This window comes from Crocodylus porosus, unplaced genomic scaffold, assembly GCF_001723895.1.
Source record: "Crocodylus porosus isolate Cpor-Errol unplaced genomic scaffold, CroPor_comp1, whole genome shotgun sequence".
Lineage (NCBI taxonomy): Eukaryota > Metazoa > Chordata > Crocodylia > Crocodylidae > Crocodylus > Crocodylus porosus.
Window position 1 is genome coordinate 58,328,866 of NW_017728886.1, and position 20,002 is coordinate 58,348,867.

The window sequence follows — 20,002 nt, forward strand, 5'->3', positions numbered from 1 at the left end:
TGTATTAACAGTGGAGTAGGTTCACTACTTCCTCATGAGTTCGTAGCTGGTTTTGTATTAACAGTGGAGTAGGTTCACTACTTCCTCATGAGTTCATAGCTGGTTTTGTATGTCATTTTTTCAGTCATTCAAGTTGGACTTTATTACCTCTGTCTTCTAAAATTTGTCATCTTCATGATTCTGTAAGGGGTATAGTAAGAATAGCCCTTTGCACTTCAAAAATGTAATTGGTTAGAAGATGCCAGCTACCTGAAGTAGATAAGTAAGGAGTGTTAGCTCCATTTTGCAGCTGGAGGAAGTGAAGTTCAGAGAAGTTAAAACCCTGTTCTGCCTACCAGGTCTCAGGACCATAGTCTTTCCTTTTCCCAAAGGTGCATATCTTGCTCGGTAGAGTAATACTGTCCAGGTGGGAACATGGCTATCCCTTTCATTCGTTGGCAGCCTTGTGCACTTCCATGGGAGGTACGTAAGCGTTGTTCATTCCCTTGGGGCACAACAAAACCTTGAGTGCCTATGTCATGTTGGGTTCCAGCTGACCAAGAGGGAAAACATTTACCAGAACCAGTGCAAGACGGCACTGACTTCATAAAGTAAAGCTAAGGAGTTGTGATGGCCACCATCTCTTGTCCATTAACCTAAAAGCAAAAGCACTTGCCCAGAAAGTGAGAGACTTGGGTTCTTCTAGGCTTTGTCCTGTCAGTCTCGGAGGGTTGTGACCTATGTCTGCCACTTCCCAGAACAGTGTCCAAACTACTCTGCCTTAGGCAAGGCAAAAAGCATTTCTTACTCCTCCTCTTTAATTTGTTGTCACTAGGCAGCCACGACTTAAAAGATCTATGGCAACAGGTAAGCAAGCAAGAGGAGCCCTGATTGTGGGGGCCCAGTACTTTGGAAAGGATGTAATCTGTGGTTCTGGATGTTGTTCTGTGCTCCAGTGCAGTTCTATGTATTTTGCATTACATAGTCGTTGAACGCTGTGGGTCCAACTATCTGTCTTCTAGAATCAAAACTTCCATCCCTGAGCAGTTATAGAGGAGTTAGGCAAGACCAACTACAAACCTCAGATGTAGAATAAAAAATGATTTTGTGAAACTTGGATGTTCTTTTGTTGCTAGTGGATGGAGGACATTGCTGTAATTCAGTCTTGTTTATAGATGACATACCAGTGTGCTGCCTGAGAGAGTGTCCTGGAGAATACAGTAAAATGGCTAAAGGTTTGGTAGGAGTTAGATGCTGACAGGGTAGTGATGAGGTACTGCAGTTCTGCCACCAGCCTCCTTGGCTTGGGTAGTTTCCCAAATAATAAATATTCCTTTGATATAGAAAAATTGGTAAGAGCATTTTTTTCAGACCATTATTTATTTTGAAACCTACTCCATTTGCAAAGTGTCTGCTATCCCATTCAGTTAGGGGTCATCTGCAAATACCTCCTCCCAGTTTGACATCAGTTGTTAGCTATTCTTCAAGCACAGTTTATCTAACCAGTTATGTACCCACCTTTGTAGTAGTTTTATTTGGTTTATATTTCTTTAGCTTGTTAAAGATAATGTCAAGGGGAGACGGTGACAAAAAAGCCTTATGCAAGTCAGTATATCACATTCAACCCATCTGCCAGGCCTGCTATTTCATCCTCAATAGAAATCAGGTTGGTTAAGCATGACTTGCTCTTGACAAATGCTTGCTGGTTGTTTCTTATCACCTTGTATTCCTCTAATTACAAATCAGTTGTTTGCTATATGCCAGTATCTTTCCAAGTGTCGATGACCAATCTAGATACCATTTTTAAAGATGGGCACTAAATTTGCCTTTTTCCAGCCTTGTGGGACTCCACCTGACATCCATGAGTACCCAAAGATAATATTGACTACAAATTCTTCAGCCAATTCCTTGAGTGCATTATGGTGAATCTCGTCAGACCCTGCTGATTTTTCAAGCATGTACCCTATCTAAGTAATCTCTGTATTGTTCTTTGTCTACCTTAGACTTAGTTTCTCTTTCTTTGTCCTTGACATCTGATAGCTCACCTTTCTTATTAGTTTCAAGTTATCATATCAATACAAGTTGCAGTTTTGGATGTTGAAATAAGTGTTTTTCATCCCAGTTGACTTAATTTTTTTTCAAGCCATGAAAATAAAACAATGGCAGGTTTTTGGTATTGCAGCTTAGCTGAATACTCTCCAGGCTGGTTTATCCATGAGCTACAGTGTTCTTTAGATCTGCTCAAATGGCCTGTATTTTACTTGCTGAAGGCAAGCATAGTCATTAATGAAGTGTAGTATGCCTGTAGCAAAGATACTGATTTGACAAATGAAGTAATAAGACTGTTTTTCAGTAGCTGTTTTTTCTGCATTTACAATTTACCTTCTCTTTCAGGTATTTGTGAAGTGTCATTTTGATTACAATCCATTCAATGACAACCTGATCCCATGCAAAGAAGCAGGTTTGACATTTTCTAAAGGAGAGATTCTTCAGATTGTAAATCGAGAGGATCCAAATTGGTGGCAGGTTGGTAAAATGCTGGTAGCTTCACTAGCTACATTTTGTTAAAGCAATAGTCTTACATTAATTCAATTATTTAGGGTTTTATGAAGAAATATTCATCATGTACTGCATACTCTAATCACAAAATCATTTTGATAAAAATATACCAGTCTGCTTCAGTATTGTATATAATCACCTTATTCTTTTCTATAGTACTGTTCGTTTGTCTTCATAATTGTGTTAGCTTCCAAACATCAGTTGAAGATGGATAATTTCCAGCAATAGAGTATTAAATTATAGGATGCCTGTATTGAATATAGTAAGCCTACCTTTGACAGTGAATGGGGAAGTCCTTCCTTACTGCCAGCTGTTCTGAAAAAGCTAGTTCTTCCACTTCCAGGACATTCTTTATATGTGTGCATTGATATTCAGTAATGTTTGAAATGTTAAACAGTTTATTCAGTTTAGGATATCACTGATATGATCAGTACCTTTATAGAGAGTCCACTTAGCATTTGTTCCCCCTACGCCAGTGCTCACCATCCAGTAGATCTCAATCCACCGGTAGATCTTGGAGCCTCTTGCGGTAGATCTTGGAGCCTCTTGGAGTCGATCCGAGGCTGGGATGCCCGCGTGAATGCATGTTTGTGCCCCAGCCCGGCAAGTTGGTTTGTAGGGAAGGGAAGGAGTGGGGGGTAGACTGCGGCCCCTGAAGTGAGAGACAGTGCCACAGAGGCAGGAGCAGGGGTAAGTTGAGCGGGGTCCTGGCTGGGTGGGACTTACCTGCTGGGCAGGGGTGCCCCCAAATAATTTTTTCTCCCTCTGCCTCAATCTGCCCCCCACTTTCCCTCCCCACAGACTTATCTGCTGGGTGGGGGAAAGGGGTGGCAGCAACACATGGTAGATCTTGGGTTGCTTTTAAGTAGGAGATCACCTTTTGGCATTTAAAAAGATTGGAAACCACTGCTCTAAGCACTGTACAGTTTCAAGCCCTATAGAAATGTTAATCATCACCAGCACCCTTGCAAGGTTAGGTGAGTTGATTTTTAACTCTGCTGAAGAAATCCACTTATTCAAAACATGCTGCAAATCAGTGGTAGAGTTAGAACTACAGTTTTGAAGGTCTTCATTTATAGTTCCAGCTCAAATGATAAAACTTTTTGCTTCTGCTTCTCCATAAGGAGTGGCCAGTTGGACATAATTCACTTACCACTCTATAGTGTTTATAGTATTTGAGCGTGCCAGAAGACTGTGAAAGCAAAGGTTTTTAATGGCTAATTATAAGAAGCTACAGAAATAAAAGTGTACACAAAAATGAACAAAATAACTCTTGCTAGCCAAGTCAGTTAAGTTGCAGAAATTAAGGTCTTTGAACCTCCTTTAGTAGACTAGACATTCAGCTTGCATTCTATCTCCTGTACTGTATTTTCAAGCTCAGACAAGTGACAATTTATAGGAGTCCAGACAAAATAAATTAAGCTTTCTTACAGAAGCCCCTATTAGAAGGTTACTGTATTTCACTCTATAGCTGACTTCAGGAGCAAGGATGTGGTATATTGCAAGTATTCTCTTGCAGATATACCAAAGTAGACATTGAATTTCTTCAGCCAGACACCAGACCATCCAGTATTTCTTGACTGGACAAAGAAAGACTTTAACTTCATTTAATCTAGTTACTAATAAGATGTAAATATAACACAGTCAAATTTATAAAATTCCTTTCAAAAGAGACCTGCCTAGCTGCTGTCAGGGGTCCAGAACTACAAAAGTTCACAATTTGTGTTTTAGACTTTTTGCCAGTTTGATGTTTTGCCTTTAAATTGATTTCTGTAGTGAATATCTGAATTTTAAATCTTCATAACCAGTAAGTGAGTTTGGTTTATGAAACTTGGATATGGTAATTAACTTATAAAAGCAGCAGACTGTTCAAAGATGTTAGTACTTGACAAGATGGTTAGGTATGAGGAAAATACGACAATGCATGTTTATGAAATTATTTAAAAAAAAAAAAGAAAGAAAACCAGTAGTCTGTACTTAAAATCATATCTAACATAAGGAGTCTCGATTCCAGCAAGTATGTAGAATAAATGCACATGAACGGCAGAGCCCCTAAAAATTTGCACCATATTTTAAACAAAGTATGTTTAATAAACCTCTGATAATTCATTAAGAGGTAAACAGTATATATACTTTCCTCATCAAGAAGCAGTTGTCTCTTGCTTTTACTGTTTCTCTGTTTTTGTTTTTTCTTGAATTTAAGATGCTTAGATGGACAACAGAAGTAAAACCCCATTGTGTTTCTGGGAGGAAAATCATTTTACTCCTGTGTGTTGAATTTGCATCTCCAAATGATGATCACAATTGCATCAATATACAACGTTAAGAAATCCAAGCTTGATAGTGTGATGAAGGAGTTATATTTTCAGGAAGTCATCTTTCACGATGAAGATCTGAGGGAAGACTTCCTACTTCGTTGGTTTACAGGACTACGGTTTTAAATATTTGTGAAAGGATTTTATTGCTTATTAATTTCTTTCTAGGCTAGCCATGTCAAAGAAGGAGGAAGTGCAGGCCTCATTCCTAGCCAGTTTTTGGAAGAGAAGAGGAAGGCATTTGTTAGAAGGGACTGGGATAATTCAGGTAAGGCTTGATGCACATACAGTTCTCTGTGAATCATGCTCTTTCCTTTTTTTTGTCTTATGTAGATACATTCTAAAAGAAGGTCTATATATGATTTCAGTCCAGAAAGTGATTGCTAATTATTTCAGGCATCTTCATATCTTGACCTTGACTGGAAGATCAAGGATCAAAGTGTATATTAACTCTTTATAGATATCTGAGGGGTTTTTTTATGACCTGCTGGTAAATTAAGTAGGAAAGATAGGAAAATCAGCCATGGTGTACCCATTTTATTATTGTTTTTCACGTTGCTTTTGAAATTGCACATAAATAATTCCTGAAAACTATTTTTCTTTGATTATTTTTATAAATTTTGTTTTCTGGTAGCTTAATGCAGAACATTTACTTTTATGTGCCCTATTAAATCACATAATGTATATAAAATGTTATGGTGGTGTTTAGTCTCTTCATGGAAGTACATGTTTTGTTTTTGGTTTTAAAAAATAATTTGCAGTGATCCTTTAAAATATGAGTGTAGATGTAATTCCAAAATTTACATTGAATAAGCCACTATGAAAAGATATTTAACAAGAAGTTACAATGTTTTAAGAGCTTCTAGTACTATTGCCTCTGCTTATTTTCAGGCCCTTTTTGTGGGACAATAGGTAGTAAAAAAAAGAAAAAGATGATGTACCTCACAACCAGAAATGCAGGTACTTTTTCCCTTTTTCTTTACTTTTAGCTCCAGTGTTATAATGGGTAGTCCAAAATTTTGTAAAATTTCTGCATCTGCTTTTTAAATTTAGTTTAATCTGCAGTGCCCGGTATGCTAAAACATTTCTGTTATAGCAGAAGGTTCTCAGATAAAATAGGCAATCTTGGTTTGCAGGTAGTTCAGAAACTTGTAGGTATATAACTTTGAAATTTTTAAGTCATGATCTCAAAGAAAAAGTATTGGTGTTGAGACATGCATCAGAAGCCCGAGTAAGGACTCAAAGGGTATTTCTTTAAAATTTTTAGGACAGCAGTTAGTACTGCCAAGTTGTGATGATTATCTAAACATGCCCCCCCCCAAAAACCTCTGCTAAAGAATTTCTGTTTTAAAAATTTGCTGTGACTGAAGGAATCTGCTGTGTTCCTATTTCTGTTAACACAGGAATATCATGCTCAAAATACCAGACTTGAATTTTACTTTTTCAAAGTAATAGGTGATATGAGTATACAAAACGTTGAAGTTTTCAGTATATATAATAATGACTTGAACTGTATTTTGTTCTTTTTTTTTCCTGTGTAGAATTTGACCGCCATGAAATCCAGATTTATGAAGAGGTAGCCAAAATGCCTCCTTTTCAGAGGAAGACGTTGGTCTTAATAGGGGCCCAGGGAGTTGGTCGAAGAAGCTTGAAAAATAGGTTTATAGTATTGAATCCTACTAGGTTTGGAACTACAGTGCCATGTAAGTTGTCAGCACTCCCACTATAAGATCCTATTTCCAGAAACTGATGACTCATCTAGAAAACCTACTCTAATCTGAACCGTATCCCAGTATCTCAGTTTGGAAGTAACAAGAGTTGAATTTTATGATAATATATTTAATTTTCTCTAATCAGTCTTTCCAGTGAATTGGAACAGCAAAACCTTGTCTGCTTACGCTGAGGAAATGATTTCCAATACATGCATTTGGCAGTATTACTCCAGTATACGTCTTGTGTTTTCTAGAATGTCAATCATCATCAATGGCTGAGTGATTCTAAAAGTTCCTCAGATTATAACACTTAGTGAAATTTTGCCTGTGAACTCTATTTTTTCCAAATGCCCAATTTATTTTGGTGAAGTTCTTTTGAAATTTAGTATGTGAATTTAACCCCAGAGTCTCTAATGGCAGTATCGTAGGGTAGAAACAGACATTGTCTAACGAAGTGGAGCAGCTGTGTTGGGATGTGTCCCAGCACAGCTGATCTGCTTTATTGAGTGACATGCACATCACTTGTTGTCCTGCAGCATCAATGGGTAGGACAGCTGGCAGTGTGTGTTCTGGTAAGGTGTGAGGGGTTCGGTTTTGTGCACCATGGGAATTCCCACACAGGATTGGGCCGCTTGAGCTTGGCTTGTCTCTTGGCAAGCAGAGGATCTCTGGGGTGCCCCTTGATAAGCAGGGGAAGTTGGGGTTTCTCTGATTACTGAGGTGTGCCCCTGGAATCTCCAGGGTATGCCTTGGTAAGCAAGGGTTGTTGAGGGATGTGTATGAGTGAGGAAACCCTGACTTCCCCTGCTTACTGAGGTGCACTTCAAAAATCCTTGAGTTCATATCTCTGTAAGTAGGGAAAGCTAGGCAGGAACTCCCAGAGCTTTTGGGGCCCAATCCTGCCCAGGATTTCCCAGGGTGCATAGTATTAGGTCCCTCAAAACCCTGGAATGCCTGCCAGGCATGGCTGGAGAGTGTAGGCAGTTCTGAGCTGCCCATGCTTTCATGCCATAAAATAAACAGACAGCCGCTGCTAAAAGCAGCACAAATTGATACCACCTTTGTTGCAGTCACTATTTGTGGTGCAACAAGGGTGTGGACATCTGTTTGCCTGGCATTTGTGCCTTTCTCACTTTTATGGCGGCACAAAGGCAGTGACGGATGTCACCTGTTTCTATTCCTGTTTCCCTTTCTGCACCTAAATGCATATACATACAGCTGCATAACTGTTTTTTTGGGCAATTACAGTTTATCATCCTGTTTTCTGTGGCAAAAAAAAAGTCTCCCCGTGTGTGCATCTTCTGGAAAGGAAATAGAGAGGGAGGGAGAGAGGGACTGTTTTTCAATATAATTTTCCTTGACAACAGTGTAGTTGGTCCAGTGCAGCTGTGCTTCTCTGGTAGAAGTCTGTCTTGCATGTTCAAAAACTCCAAGCCACCTTATCATCACTGAAACTCTTTCCACAAAAGTCTTTAACTTGTGGTCAGGTGCAAGTTGGAGTGAGCCACATCTAATGAATGGACTGGATGGTGAAGCATTTCAAACCCGTTTGGTTGCTCTGGTCTTTGCCACCTGAGATGTGGGGTGATTCATTGTCCTGGAAAATCAGTGCTCTTAAATCAGCTTTCCATGATGATTGTTCTTGGTGGCTTCTTGGAAGCACAGCAGTTCACCAGTATAATAATACTGAGGTTGTGAGTCTTACTGGGCACAACAGTGACTGGAGTCTTATTGATACTTTTCTCATTTCTAAGTCATCTTTGAGAGTGGCATCCACTGATCTGGTTCATGTTCCCATTATCACAACTATGTTCCTGACTGCTGATATTTTGTCGTTCATCAAAAGCTGGTGCATTATACCAAATTGTTCTGGTGTAGTTGCCTCCCTGGAGTATTCTGACTTTAAGGCATCCTCCCTCACATAACTTCACCTGCCCAGTTTTTTTACATGCTTACCACTCAATTCATTCTTAATTTGTCGTATTTTTGGTGACCGACTTACTTCAGCATGTCCTTATACATGTTCTGCACAAACTAAAAGAAAAGTGTAAAGAAATGCATCAAACTATCAGTATTTTGTTCTGTGAAATCTATTGGGTCCACTTTACCATTAAATAAATCAGGATAGATATATTATATTCCTAATGCTTTTCACAATTGCTTTCTCCCCTTAATGTCCGCACTATCAAGTCAGACTACAAGTTCTGTATGCATTCTTTCCCAACCATTTATAATTCTTAGATCAGTCTAATCTATTCTTTTTTCCCATAGGCAAGTAATTGGACTAGCATTAAGGCCAGGTACTGACATTACAATTTTACCAGTGTAAGTGACCAGAAACCAGTCTAAACCTATAACAGAACAGAAGTTCAGCGCACAGACTGGTTTAAAAATGTTGGAACCCGGTTTAAGATGGGCAGCCTGCATGCCTCTATTCTTCCTACCCCCACCAAACGTGCGTTCTGTTTGCTGCTACAGCTGTAAACTGCGCTGCTTACAGCAAACCATGCAACTTAGATTGATTCTATCTCAGGTGTTTTTTTTTTATGTCTGCCTAGCCTAAGACAGAGAGAGCTAGGACTTACAGATAACGCAGGGAAATTTGTGCCCAGTGCAAGGAAAATGAAGGGCTTGTCCTGGGAGTCCCAGTTTTATTTCCCTCTGTAAACCTTTCTAAACCATCACCCTGACCACTGAAGAATCGATATGTATATCTATTAATATTGTGTTATGTTATATAATATTGTGTTGTGCTAATATAAGTGTGCAATATTAGCATAACAATATAATCTCTTCATAGGGGCATGGGTTGGAAATCAGTTAATAACTGGTGTAGGCAAAAGATAATATATAGCATGAAGAGTAAGTAATTGTCTAAAATCACATTATTTGCAACTGTGACATCTCACAGTTAATATATGTGCCAATATTAATATAATTTAAAGTATTCTTGGTCAGTTGATTAGGCACTTCAAGGCATAAATAGTGTGGTTCCTATTAAAAGCAAGTTATAGCTAAGCAACATACTACCAAAAAAGTGAAGTTTTAAATCTGTTTAACCAAGCTAATGTAGTAATTTATCTAAAGATAACTAACAACTGTGTATACAGTATTATTTGTATATATGGTTATAAATAGATAGAAGTGTGTGTGTATATATACAGAACCAAACAAATATTCCTATTTGTAAGAAGGAATAGCTTTAGAGAGGCCACTCAGTTTCTTTAAGTAATAAACTTTATCCATTTTTTCATGGAAGATTTTTTTTTTGTTGAGGTGATATACTCTTATTCTCAAATATTGTCAATATTGATCTCAATTCTTTTGGAATATGTACATATTTAGAAGCTTGGCATTGAGATAGGATCCACTTGAAAGCAGTACCATGTCAACCTTTCCTCTCATGCAGACTGCAGAATTTATAGGACCTATCATAGATACAGTGTCTGTTATTGCTCACTTTTGAACTGTTATTTCAGATTATTCAGCTTAATTATATAGTCCATCTGTGCTTTTTTATCATATTAATTATTGTAAGATTTGATACCATTGTTTAGGCTGCATTTGCGACTAGGGCTCTTTGATGCTAAGCAAATCTGAATAGTAACATCACAACAGCATACGGTGCGTCATGGTGAAATGTACAGTTCTCCATAATGATGAAGATGCAAATGATGATAAAATATTTTATGTTTGTTTGTTTTTTCACTTGCTGAGAAGTGACAAATTACCCTAAGCATCAGGGTAACTATGCAAGTATTGAGGTCTGCGCTTCCATGGTTAGTCTAGTTCCAGTTCCCAAGTGAATGTAAACTAACTCTTCACTTCACTACTGGTACAATATAGATAGGCCCTGAGTATTTTAGAGTGAAGCAAGCATTTAGGCATTGGATAGAAAGGTTGGAGATTGCAAAAATTTCGTTTTCAAAAGTGACTTTGGTATGTAAGAGTGTAGGTTCTGTTGACTTTCATGTCCTTTTAAGTGCTTTTGAAATGTTATCTATTGTTTGGTAAAGGGGAAAAATGAAAAAAATATGGAATAAGGAATGAATGAGATCTGATGATGGAGAAGAATAGACAAATAACAGGGTATATAAAGTAGCATAAAATGTGGGATTAGAGAATACAAACAGATGGAATAGGCGGGGTTGTATTCAGAGATTTTAAGCTTAAGTCTATACACATATACAGTAACATAACAGTAAATCTAATTTAAGTGTTTGTGTACTGCGTATTGTGGTTTTCTATATCTAGTTTGTGATTTGTCAACAATTTGATATTTAGTTACTTCACGAAAACCAAGAGATGATGAAAAAGATGGGCAAGCATACAGGTTTGTGTCACGAGCTGAAATGGAAGTTGATATTAAAGCTGGCAGATACTTAGAACATGGAGAATATGAAGGGAACCTTTATGGCACCAAAATAGATTCTATCCTTGAAGTGGTTCAGACTGGAAGGACATGCATCTTGGATGTGAACCCACAGGTATGTTGTCTGTAATACTATACCCTAAAACAATGGTTTTCAACCTGTCTAAAGGGTCTGCAAAAGATGACTATTATCAGTCAAAAGTATGTGAATAACCACACTTAAAATTCAGAGGGGTCCTCACCTCCATTTGAAATTTATTAGGGGTCCACAAATGAAAAAAGGTTGAAAACCACTCCCCTAAAATGAATAACATGGACTATTATGTTGGAGAGGTGTGTGTCAAGCTTGAAGATTTAAGTTGGTCTTTCCTTGGCAAACACAGGTTCCTTCTTTTCTTTTTTTTTTTCCTTTTTTTTCTTTTTTAATCTCTGCCACTTGAAGCTAGAAGAGGTTATAGGGCTGGGTCAGACTTTGTGAAGGATTAAATCAGAGTGTGTTTTGCATCGCTGATCAGAACATGTTGGACTAAAGTGGGGTGTCAAACTTACCCCGTGCCCCACACCAGGATTGCAGTTCTCTTTTGAGGGCCATATTCAGGCATAAGGTGGCAGTAAGAATAGTGGTGGGACAATGGCGGGTACAGTGGTGGGACTAGCAGGGACAAGCATCAGTAAGACTGGCAGCCACTAGGTGAGCAAGGACTGTACTGACACTGAACAGATCCACTAAGGCCCAGGGACCTCAAGTGCCACCCCACTTCCCCACCCCACTGCCACACACACACATGCACATGCACACACTTCTGGTAACCCACCAGTAGCCAGGTGGGCTGGGTAAAACAGCTCTTCAGGCCAGATGTTTGACATCCCTGGGCTAAAGTATGAATGGTGTTGACAGTTTCAAAAGGGGATCTCAAGCTGTCTTTTGGCTTAGTGACATTTTAAAGATAGGGTAGGAATGAAGTGTTAATGATACCTTACTAGAATTGTAATATTTTGTTGTTTGATGACTGAGAAATGCAAATCTTTCTTTTTTTTTTTTAGTTCAGTTAAATAATATTTTTGTTTCTAGGCTCTGAAAGTATTGAGGACTTCAGAGTTTATGCCCTATGTCGTATTTATTGCTGCTCCAGAGTTAGAAACACTGCGTGCCATGCATAAGGCTGTTGTGGATGCTGGAATTACAACAAAACTTCTAACTGTAAGTCAATTCTTTCTTAGTTACAATTCTGTTTTGAACAGATTTTTCTTAAACATTTTTCCATTTAAATTGCACTCAAAATTAAATTACACTCAAAAAAGAAAGATCTTAGTTTCACTAAGGAAGGGGCAGGCATGGTTTGTGATTGATTACATAGTTAAGTGTAATTTAAATAAATCGGAGACTTAGTAGGAAATACAGATTTTTAAAAACATGGATTTGTAATGCCAGGGTCTTGGAAGGAATCCTTTCTGTGATGAAGGAATCTTTTATAGCCTCTTTTTGAGGCTCACATTTCCATTATTTGCATCAAAAAAATGTTTGGGAATTATGTTACCAAAATACTTTTTTCTTTGTTCCATCACATTTTTTCAGATTTGCCTAAAATATAAAGTGTTAAATTGTGGGAGAGGGGAAATCATCGAATCTTCTCTGAGTAATACAGTGGGCCAAATGAGGCCATGCTAATGGCACTGATACAGGTGCAACACATACTGTATTTGGGACTAGCGCGGACCTATCAGAGTAGAAGAGGAAAGGTGCCAAGAAGGAAAAGCTGGTCCCTTACCTTTATAGAGGTCCAGGAAGGTGAAAAAGAACTGGCTGTTACAAGCCACCCCAGGACCCAGGATATGACGCCAGTTCCCCCTTGTTGGGGCCAGGGTGTTGGATAGGAACTCTCCCCACCTGACTCGGGAGGCTTGGTGGAACAGCCAGACCTAGGTGGCTGCAGGTTCTCCCGTGTCTCCTTCTGTGCCTGCTTCTCTCGGTGCAGGGGGAGCAGTGGGAAAAGCTCCCATGGCTGCCCTGCCTGGCCCCATCCCCTGCCCAGCCCCAGCCTCCTGACACTTTAAAAAATAAAAATAAAAAAGCCCTGCACTCACTGGTTGCAGCAGTGGTGGTCCGAGCCCCTCCATGCAGCATGGGGCAGCAGGGATCACCCCCAACCTGGAACCCACATGGCACCTGCTGCAGCAGGGCACTGCGCGCTGTCTGGGAGCTGGGGCCACTGGGGCTGAGCAGTGCCAGGCTCCGGATGATTTCTGGAGCTGCCCCAGCTCCCAGACAGCACACAGCACCCTGCTGAGCTGTATTGCACCCACACGATGCGACAGGTGCCAGGAGGGTGGGGGTGATTCCCCACTGCCCCAGACTGCATGGGGGGCTCTGACACGAGCTCTCAGGCCCTGATCCTTACTGCTGCAGTCGATGAGTGCAGGGTTTTTTTGTTTGTTTGTTTTTTTAAGTGCTGGGAGGCTGGGGCCAGGCAGGGGAGCAGGCCAGGCAGGGCATCCAGGGCTTGTCCTGTGGCTCCCCCTGCCCAAATATAGGCAGGCACAGCCGGAGAAGTCACAGGAGAACCTGCAGCTGCCCAGCTGTGCCTGACTCTCCCTGGCCAATCCGAATCTCCGAATCTTCTCCGAATCAATTTGCAAGCTTTGGATTCAGTTTGGACCTTTTTATGGGTCTCCCAATTCAATTTGGATTTGGAAGTTTGACTGCCGAATCGGGCTGAATCTCCTCCAAATCAAATTGGTGACCAAAGCTTTGCACAGCCCTACTATGTAGCTTTGGTACAAGCAGTCTGTGCAGCAACACTGATAGCTCAAGATTCAAACTCTACTGATGATTCATGACCGAGTGCTAGTAAATCGTACAGATTAGAATTTCCTTTTTCAAACTAGGGAGTCTCATGCATAAGAATGTGCAACCTTAATTCTGCATCTTATGATGCTGTCAAAGCAGGGAGCTGGTATTCCGTGCTGGATCTAAGGGATGGCTTGTGGGAGCCAGCTCTTCTTTTTACTGTATTCCTTGTCAGGATTGTGGTTATCCTTAATTGCGTGCTTTATTCAGGGGTGTAGGTTGTAGCCATGTTGGTCAAAGGACATAGGCAGATAAGGTTCTCTGGGTAAATCTGATCTCTTTTATTAGACCAACTCAAATAGTTGGAAAAATTCTTTGCAAGCTTTCACACAAAGAATGTGTGTGTGTACCTGTGCACGTGTATTTGTGTTTCTATTTAATTTCTTCATGCAGCACTTGCAGAGTAAATTAATATCTGCTATATATTTTGAGGGTTGAATCAATTCTGTTCATTAATGGTTTATTTTTAATTATTTCTAAGATAACTCCTTGCAAAGGTCCCTACTTCTTGTGGTCCATCTGATTCCCAGGGTACTAAATAAGTTTCCTCCTTACTTAATTGCAAACGGAGTTCTGTTTAAACCTCAGTGGGGAAAGGAGGCTTTTAAATGTGAATTTACAGGAACATCAATACTTAAAATTTATTTTTAAGGAAAGGAACAGTTGAGTGGTGATCAAGGTTTTTATTAATTGTCTGTGTGCAGAAGTGATTTGACATGTTTTTCTTGGCAAAGCTATATGTGGGTAATCCAGGATTAATGAAGTATAAAACAAAGGATGCCAAGTGACACTTTGCCATGTCTGACACTTCTACAATGGTTTTTTAGCACTTTATTTTTGATCCACAGAACCGTTGGCTGCAGTCTTGAAACAGGGCTCACATTGTGTCAGCAGTAATAGGTGCAGTAGCGACCTACAAGGAAATGGATGCGTGCAGATGAAAAGACTGGGTGAAATGTAGAGCAAAATAGCAAGGGTTTCCAGAGTTCGTTCCATGATATTGAAGCATGAGTTTTTAAAAAATCATGTATAGAAATTCTTTCTTTTGTAGCAGTCTGTTGCAATTCAAATATATTTAGGGACAAGGTTTCTAAAACTGGCTGCCTCAATTGTTCCTGAACTGTACCTGTGCAGAACAGGAAAGTATTTGGAAGGGTCTTTCCATGGAGAATCCTTTGTATGTGCTCAAAATTGCAACATCCTTCTGGACTTTGGCTAAAGAGGGAATGCAAACTTGGGTGTAATGCTTAACAGTAATCTAATGACTAATTGGAACTGTTTTCATCTCCCTCAAAATATTTTAAATCAAGCTTTTATGTATATTTGTAATACATGAACTTTTGCTTGTTCAGTATTATAGCTAAAATTAGAAGCGAGTTGCAGTGCTTGACAAACTGATGTTACTGTTATCTTTTTCTGAACCTGAAGCAGCTTGCCCATGTTGTAGATTTTAATTAGTTTCAAATGTTTTTCACAGGACACTGATTTGAAAAAAACAGTTGATGAAAGCGCCCGGATTCAGAGAGCATACAACCACTATTTTGATCTGACCATTGTAAATGACAATCTAGACAAAGCCTTTGAGAAACTACAGACTGCTATAGAGAAATTAAGGTTGGAGCCACAGTGGGTCCCAATTAGCTGGGTATACTGAGAGATTTCTGAAGATGGTCTTAAATAAATGAAATAGCTGCAACAGGCATTCTGCTGAGAAGACACGTAGAGAAGATAACTGCAGCACCCATGCATTTTTACTCTGTGTATATTCAAATGGTACACTATTCTGACTTTTTATATAAAATGCTGAAGGGAAAGTGTACTTAAATATGTAACTTATTTTAATTTTTCTAACTTTTTACAGATAGCCTTTCTATTCATATCACATGAAGGAAATGCGTTGAAGCATTTTTATATGTTTTGATTTAGTACCTTTGCCTTTTTCATCTAAAACTTTTAATCATTCACTTAAACATTTGCATTTTGGTCTTACATTTTCACTGTGATTAAACAAGGATACTTGAAACAATTTTTGTAAAATTCTTGTGGAAGTCAGTGTTTAACTGGTAATATGTCAGTTGTTAATAGGAGAAAACACTAAACTTTTCCTAATAAGCATCTTGAACTAATTTTACGGGAGCAAACATTTTAAATACTGAAGTGGCAACCAGCACACAGCTACTTTGCTCCAGCTTCTTACTGCTCAATGTTTTTACATTTTTGCAGTTTCATAGGTTCTTAATGTGTCTCATGGTTTAGACAAATGTATTGTAGATTCCCCCATATGTATCTTTAAAAAATAATGTAAGCAATACCTTGCACTCAACTTATTAGGCTACTTTTGGGGGCCGACCTTTTAGCCCATTACAAATGAGGTACTGTTGTCAGAAAGGTTTTATGTAATGTAAGTCTTTGTAATTGGAATCCTGGTGTAGTAGCCTGAGAGAGAACCATATCATATGGAGCCTTGCACTGAGGCTTAGTGTATAGGACTTATTTATTCGCACTTGTTGAAAATACATTACTAAAAGAAAGACTCCTGTTCTTTCATTGAGACATTGTTCAGTATTTGTATATTGATCTGTGAATTCAGCTCCTATGCTAGTTAGCTGGTTCTTATTTTACTTTGGGGAATATTTGTGAGTACTCAGCTGTTGTGTTCTATGAAATGTGATGTAATGGGGGTTTTGTGCTATTTGTTACATTGTGTTTTAAACTGCATTCTTCACCGAATAGCTTGTGAAATTGAAAACTTGTCAGATGCTAAAGATCAGTGTTTATACCTTTTGTTTCATAACAGGCTTTTTTGTGTTTGGTGATAAAATAATTCTTCCTTTAGTATGCTCATTGGCATAATTCACATTATTTCCAAGGTCATAGTCATTCATCTTTTCAAGACTTGCTAATGTAAATTCTGCTTAATGAGTATAAAATGAAAATACAGATTGTCAGTAAGACAAGCTATTCTTGTGACCATATTTTGTTATGCTACTTGTTGTATATAGCCACATTCATTACATATCAGTATAGGTGCCTAAATTGCAGTCATCTACCCACTTAACTTATTTTCCATATGGTGACAGGCACCTGACTTCTGAATTTTTTTCCACACCAAAGCATAAGGTACAATGCCAACAAGAAGGCAACTCACTAAAAAACTCAAAAGAGGCTGATACAGTATAAGACAATAGCGTACCTTTTGGTCTTTTAAAGACTTCCTGTGTGTAAGAAAACAGGGTTTGGATTGTTTTAAATAATTACTTTATACAGAGAAATGGCAAGTCTCAGCAAAGTTATATTATAGAAGATTAAAACCTCTGAGGTATTTTTTTAAAGATTCCAATATATTTTGTAAATGTTATACAAAATTTTGCATAGCCTTGGTCTTGTCCCTGGCTCTTGGTACTGAGATTTCAGTCTTTCAAGGAAGTCTGAAATCCTCAAAAAGATTTTTATCACTGCTTTATTTATCACTTTTCATTTAGTTAAGTTTTGTAGGATGTATTTGGTTTGTGTGTTTTATTAAATTTAATTGATTTTATAAATATGGCACCGGCCTGCCACTTCCATTTGCTATTCTTAGGAGCCTAGTTCGATGACACAGATGTTTAGGAGATGCCTGGAGGGGAATAGTCTTGTACTGTAGTTAGCAGCAACAAATAGTAAATTCATTGCTTGAATTCTTTAATGAGCCACTTGGTACTACAGTTTTATGTCTGTAATTAAAACTACCAGTTTCCTTTGTTGTATGTTATGTAACAGGAGACCAACATATATGCTATCTAGACAGATACTATACTCTCTAATATGAGGTTTAAATTACAATTCAGGAATTATAATAATGCCCTAAGTGGATTGGGCTAGTACCTCAAGAGTAAGTGAAATGGAAAGATATTCACAAACGCTAGATGCTTGGGAGAGATGATCCTGCCCTGAATGTGAGTTGGACTAGATGACCTCCTGAGATCCCTTCCAGCCCTATTTTGTATAATTTCCTTTCCATACCATAATGTAAACTCCACTGGTTCTGTTGCTTTTGTTATATTTCATTTTGTTAATGAAACCATGTCAAGTTTTCACACCAAGAAAACTACTGTACCATTTTCATCATTGTTTTAGTGGTAATACTGTTGAAAGGGCCTATCCAATCAGCATGGTACTCTAGTAGTTATATGTATAGCATGTGTTCAGTAGTGCAGAAAATGTGAAATCTGTCACTCTGGAGATTAGCACAATTACCACTAGATTCCAGCCTCTTAAAAGTGAATAAGGAATACGATTCGGGGACTCCCTCAGATAAAGGTTTGTCTGCCAGGATGCATGTATATCAAACCCAGTGTAGGTATAATTTGGGTCTCCGATCTTAATTTTGTAAGAGAACCTAATTCCTTTTTGTTTGTTTAAGAAATTTCTTGGATTATCAAAGTATGCTGTCTTTATTCAGGACCAGTTTAGATGTCTAAACTCATATAGTTTCTATTTAAAACAGCTGTTAAGAAAATGTGTGATTTTTTTTCCCCCCCACCATGCCCTTCAAAATAAGAAAATATAGGTTTGCATCCAAATATACCAGCTTAGAAAGGCTAGACATCTCTTACACTTTAAAAACATTTTTTTGAAAGATCTTAAGCCATTTTTATAGTTTTTAAGAATTTCCAGCCTATTTCCTCCACAGAGACAAGTGACTTGCAATAATACAGTATTGGTAGGAAGTATGGTCAGCTAGAAGATGTTTCCACAAATTCAATTGTACTGCATAATATACAAATAATGAAAAAGTTCAATGAATGCCATCTCTTTAAATTGAAAATACTCAAGATATACAGTGTTGTTATGCTTATAAAACTGGGAGTTTTAGGTGAATATAAGATTTCTTATTGTTTAGGATTTCCTTTTATTTGGCGCATCTTGCTGAATCCTGAACACTCAGTTTTTGCAGATGGTGAAAAGTAAATTTTAATGCTGATTCACCATAAAAAATAATAGATGGTTAGGCATGAAATGGAAGTACTGCTACATTTTTAAGGTACCTGGTGTTTATTACAAGATAAATATAGTTTTTAAAAAGTTGTAAAAAACCAAATGGATATCTATGCATATGTATGTATGTAGGTGATAAAACAGAAGATGTTTGTGTACACAGTCATGTTATTGATGTACCAAGGTTATTCCAGAAATACTTCTGCAAGGTGAGATATAGTAAAACTAGCCCATGTTTCTAACTGAAATGTGACAAGTAATAAAATATTTTTTTAAGCATATAGATATTCCACCCTAAAAATTCTTTGTTTATCTATAACTTGCACCTGTATTAAGAAGTGCACGAGATGCTGTAAAATTCTTTGCATATGTAGAGAGAGTTGTAGAGGAAATATTGGCTTCCTCAATGAATGAAAGCTTTTACTTTAAATGCAGTCAGAATGGCAAGAATGATAACTTATTTCATTAAATTTAAACACATTTCAATGTAAATGCTTTGTGTGCACTTACATATACACAAGTGGTTATTTCATAGCAAAATGGGGTCAGAGGGGCAAGCGGAAGTGCTCTGGGTCAAGATGCAAGGGGGCTGTGGGGAGAGGGTTCTACTACAGATCCCCCAACCAAGGGGAGGAGCTGGACCGGGAACTTTCGGGCCAGCTTGCATAGGCACTTAAGGCAAGGGATGTAGTTGTCATGGGTGACTTCAATTACCCGGACATCTGCTGGGAGGAACAGTCAGTCAGGTTGGACCGTTCCAGGAGGTTCCTGGCCGAGATACAGGACCTCCACTTAATTCAGGAGGTGCACAGTCCCACCAGAAGAAATGCCCTGTTGTATCTGGTTCTGGCCACATGCGATGACCTGGTAAGGGGCCTTCAGGTCCTTGACCACCTGGGTGATAGCAATCATCGTTTGTTGAAATTCACCATCCAGCGCAGGGTGTTAAGAGCCTGCAGCAAGGGGGTAGCCCTAGACTTCAAGAGGGCCAACTTCAACGAGTTGAGGAGATTAGTGGGAGAGGGTCTGGGGTTTTCAAGAGCAGGGGAACTCAGTGCCTAAGATGAGTGGTCGTTCCTTAAGGAGACGATAGTCAGGGCCCAAGGGGTGACCATCCCAACAAAAAGCAAGGGGGGCAGGAGTGCCCGAAAGCCCCCCTGGCTCACCAAGGGTGTACGGGAATGCCTGATTGCCAAGAAGGTGGAGTGCAACCGGTGGAAGGGGGGTGCTGTCTCCAAAG

The 20,002-nt window shown here is 38.8% G+C and overlaps 2 protein-coding genes across 6 annotated transcripts in view; one reads left to right on the plus strand and one right to left on the minus strand.

Annotated features, from left to right (window-relative positions):
• MPP6 (membrane palmitoylated protein 6) overlaps nt 1–19,043 on the plus strand; it is a 98,271-nt gene extending 79,228 nt beyond the window's left edge. For 4 of the 5 annotated variants that reach the window (XM_019534720.1, XM_019534727.1, XM_019534712.1 and 1 more), the window contains exons 6-12: nt 2,374–2,505; nt 5,022–5,121; nt 5,745–5,813; nt 6,395–6,556; nt 10,850–11,052; nt 12,010–12,138; nt 15,263–19,043. In XM_019534720.1, the coding sequence (XP_019390265.1) occupies nt 2,374–2,505; nt 5,022–5,121; nt 5,745–5,813; nt 6,395–6,556; nt 10,850–11,052; nt 12,010–12,138; nt 15,263–15,439 (972 nt within the window). In that variant the 3' untranslated portion in view covers nt 15,440–19,043. The remainder of the gene's footprint in view (nt 1–2,373; nt 2,506–5,021; nt 5,122–5,744; nt 5,814–6,394; nt 6,557–10,849; nt 11,053–12,009; nt 12,139–15,262) is intronic. The other variant, XM_019534742.1, reaches the window with a different exon arrangement.
• The window catches only part of DFNA5 (DFNA5, deafness associated tumor suppressor), a 68,954-nt gene continuing 49,031 nt past the window's right edge, over nt 80–20,002 (minus strand). The window contains exon 12 of the mRNA XM_019534808.1: nt 80–249. Coding sequence (XP_019390353.1) covers nt 232–249 — 18 coding nt within the window. The 3' untranslated portion in view covers nt 80–231. The remainder of the gene's footprint in view (nt 250–20,002) is intronic.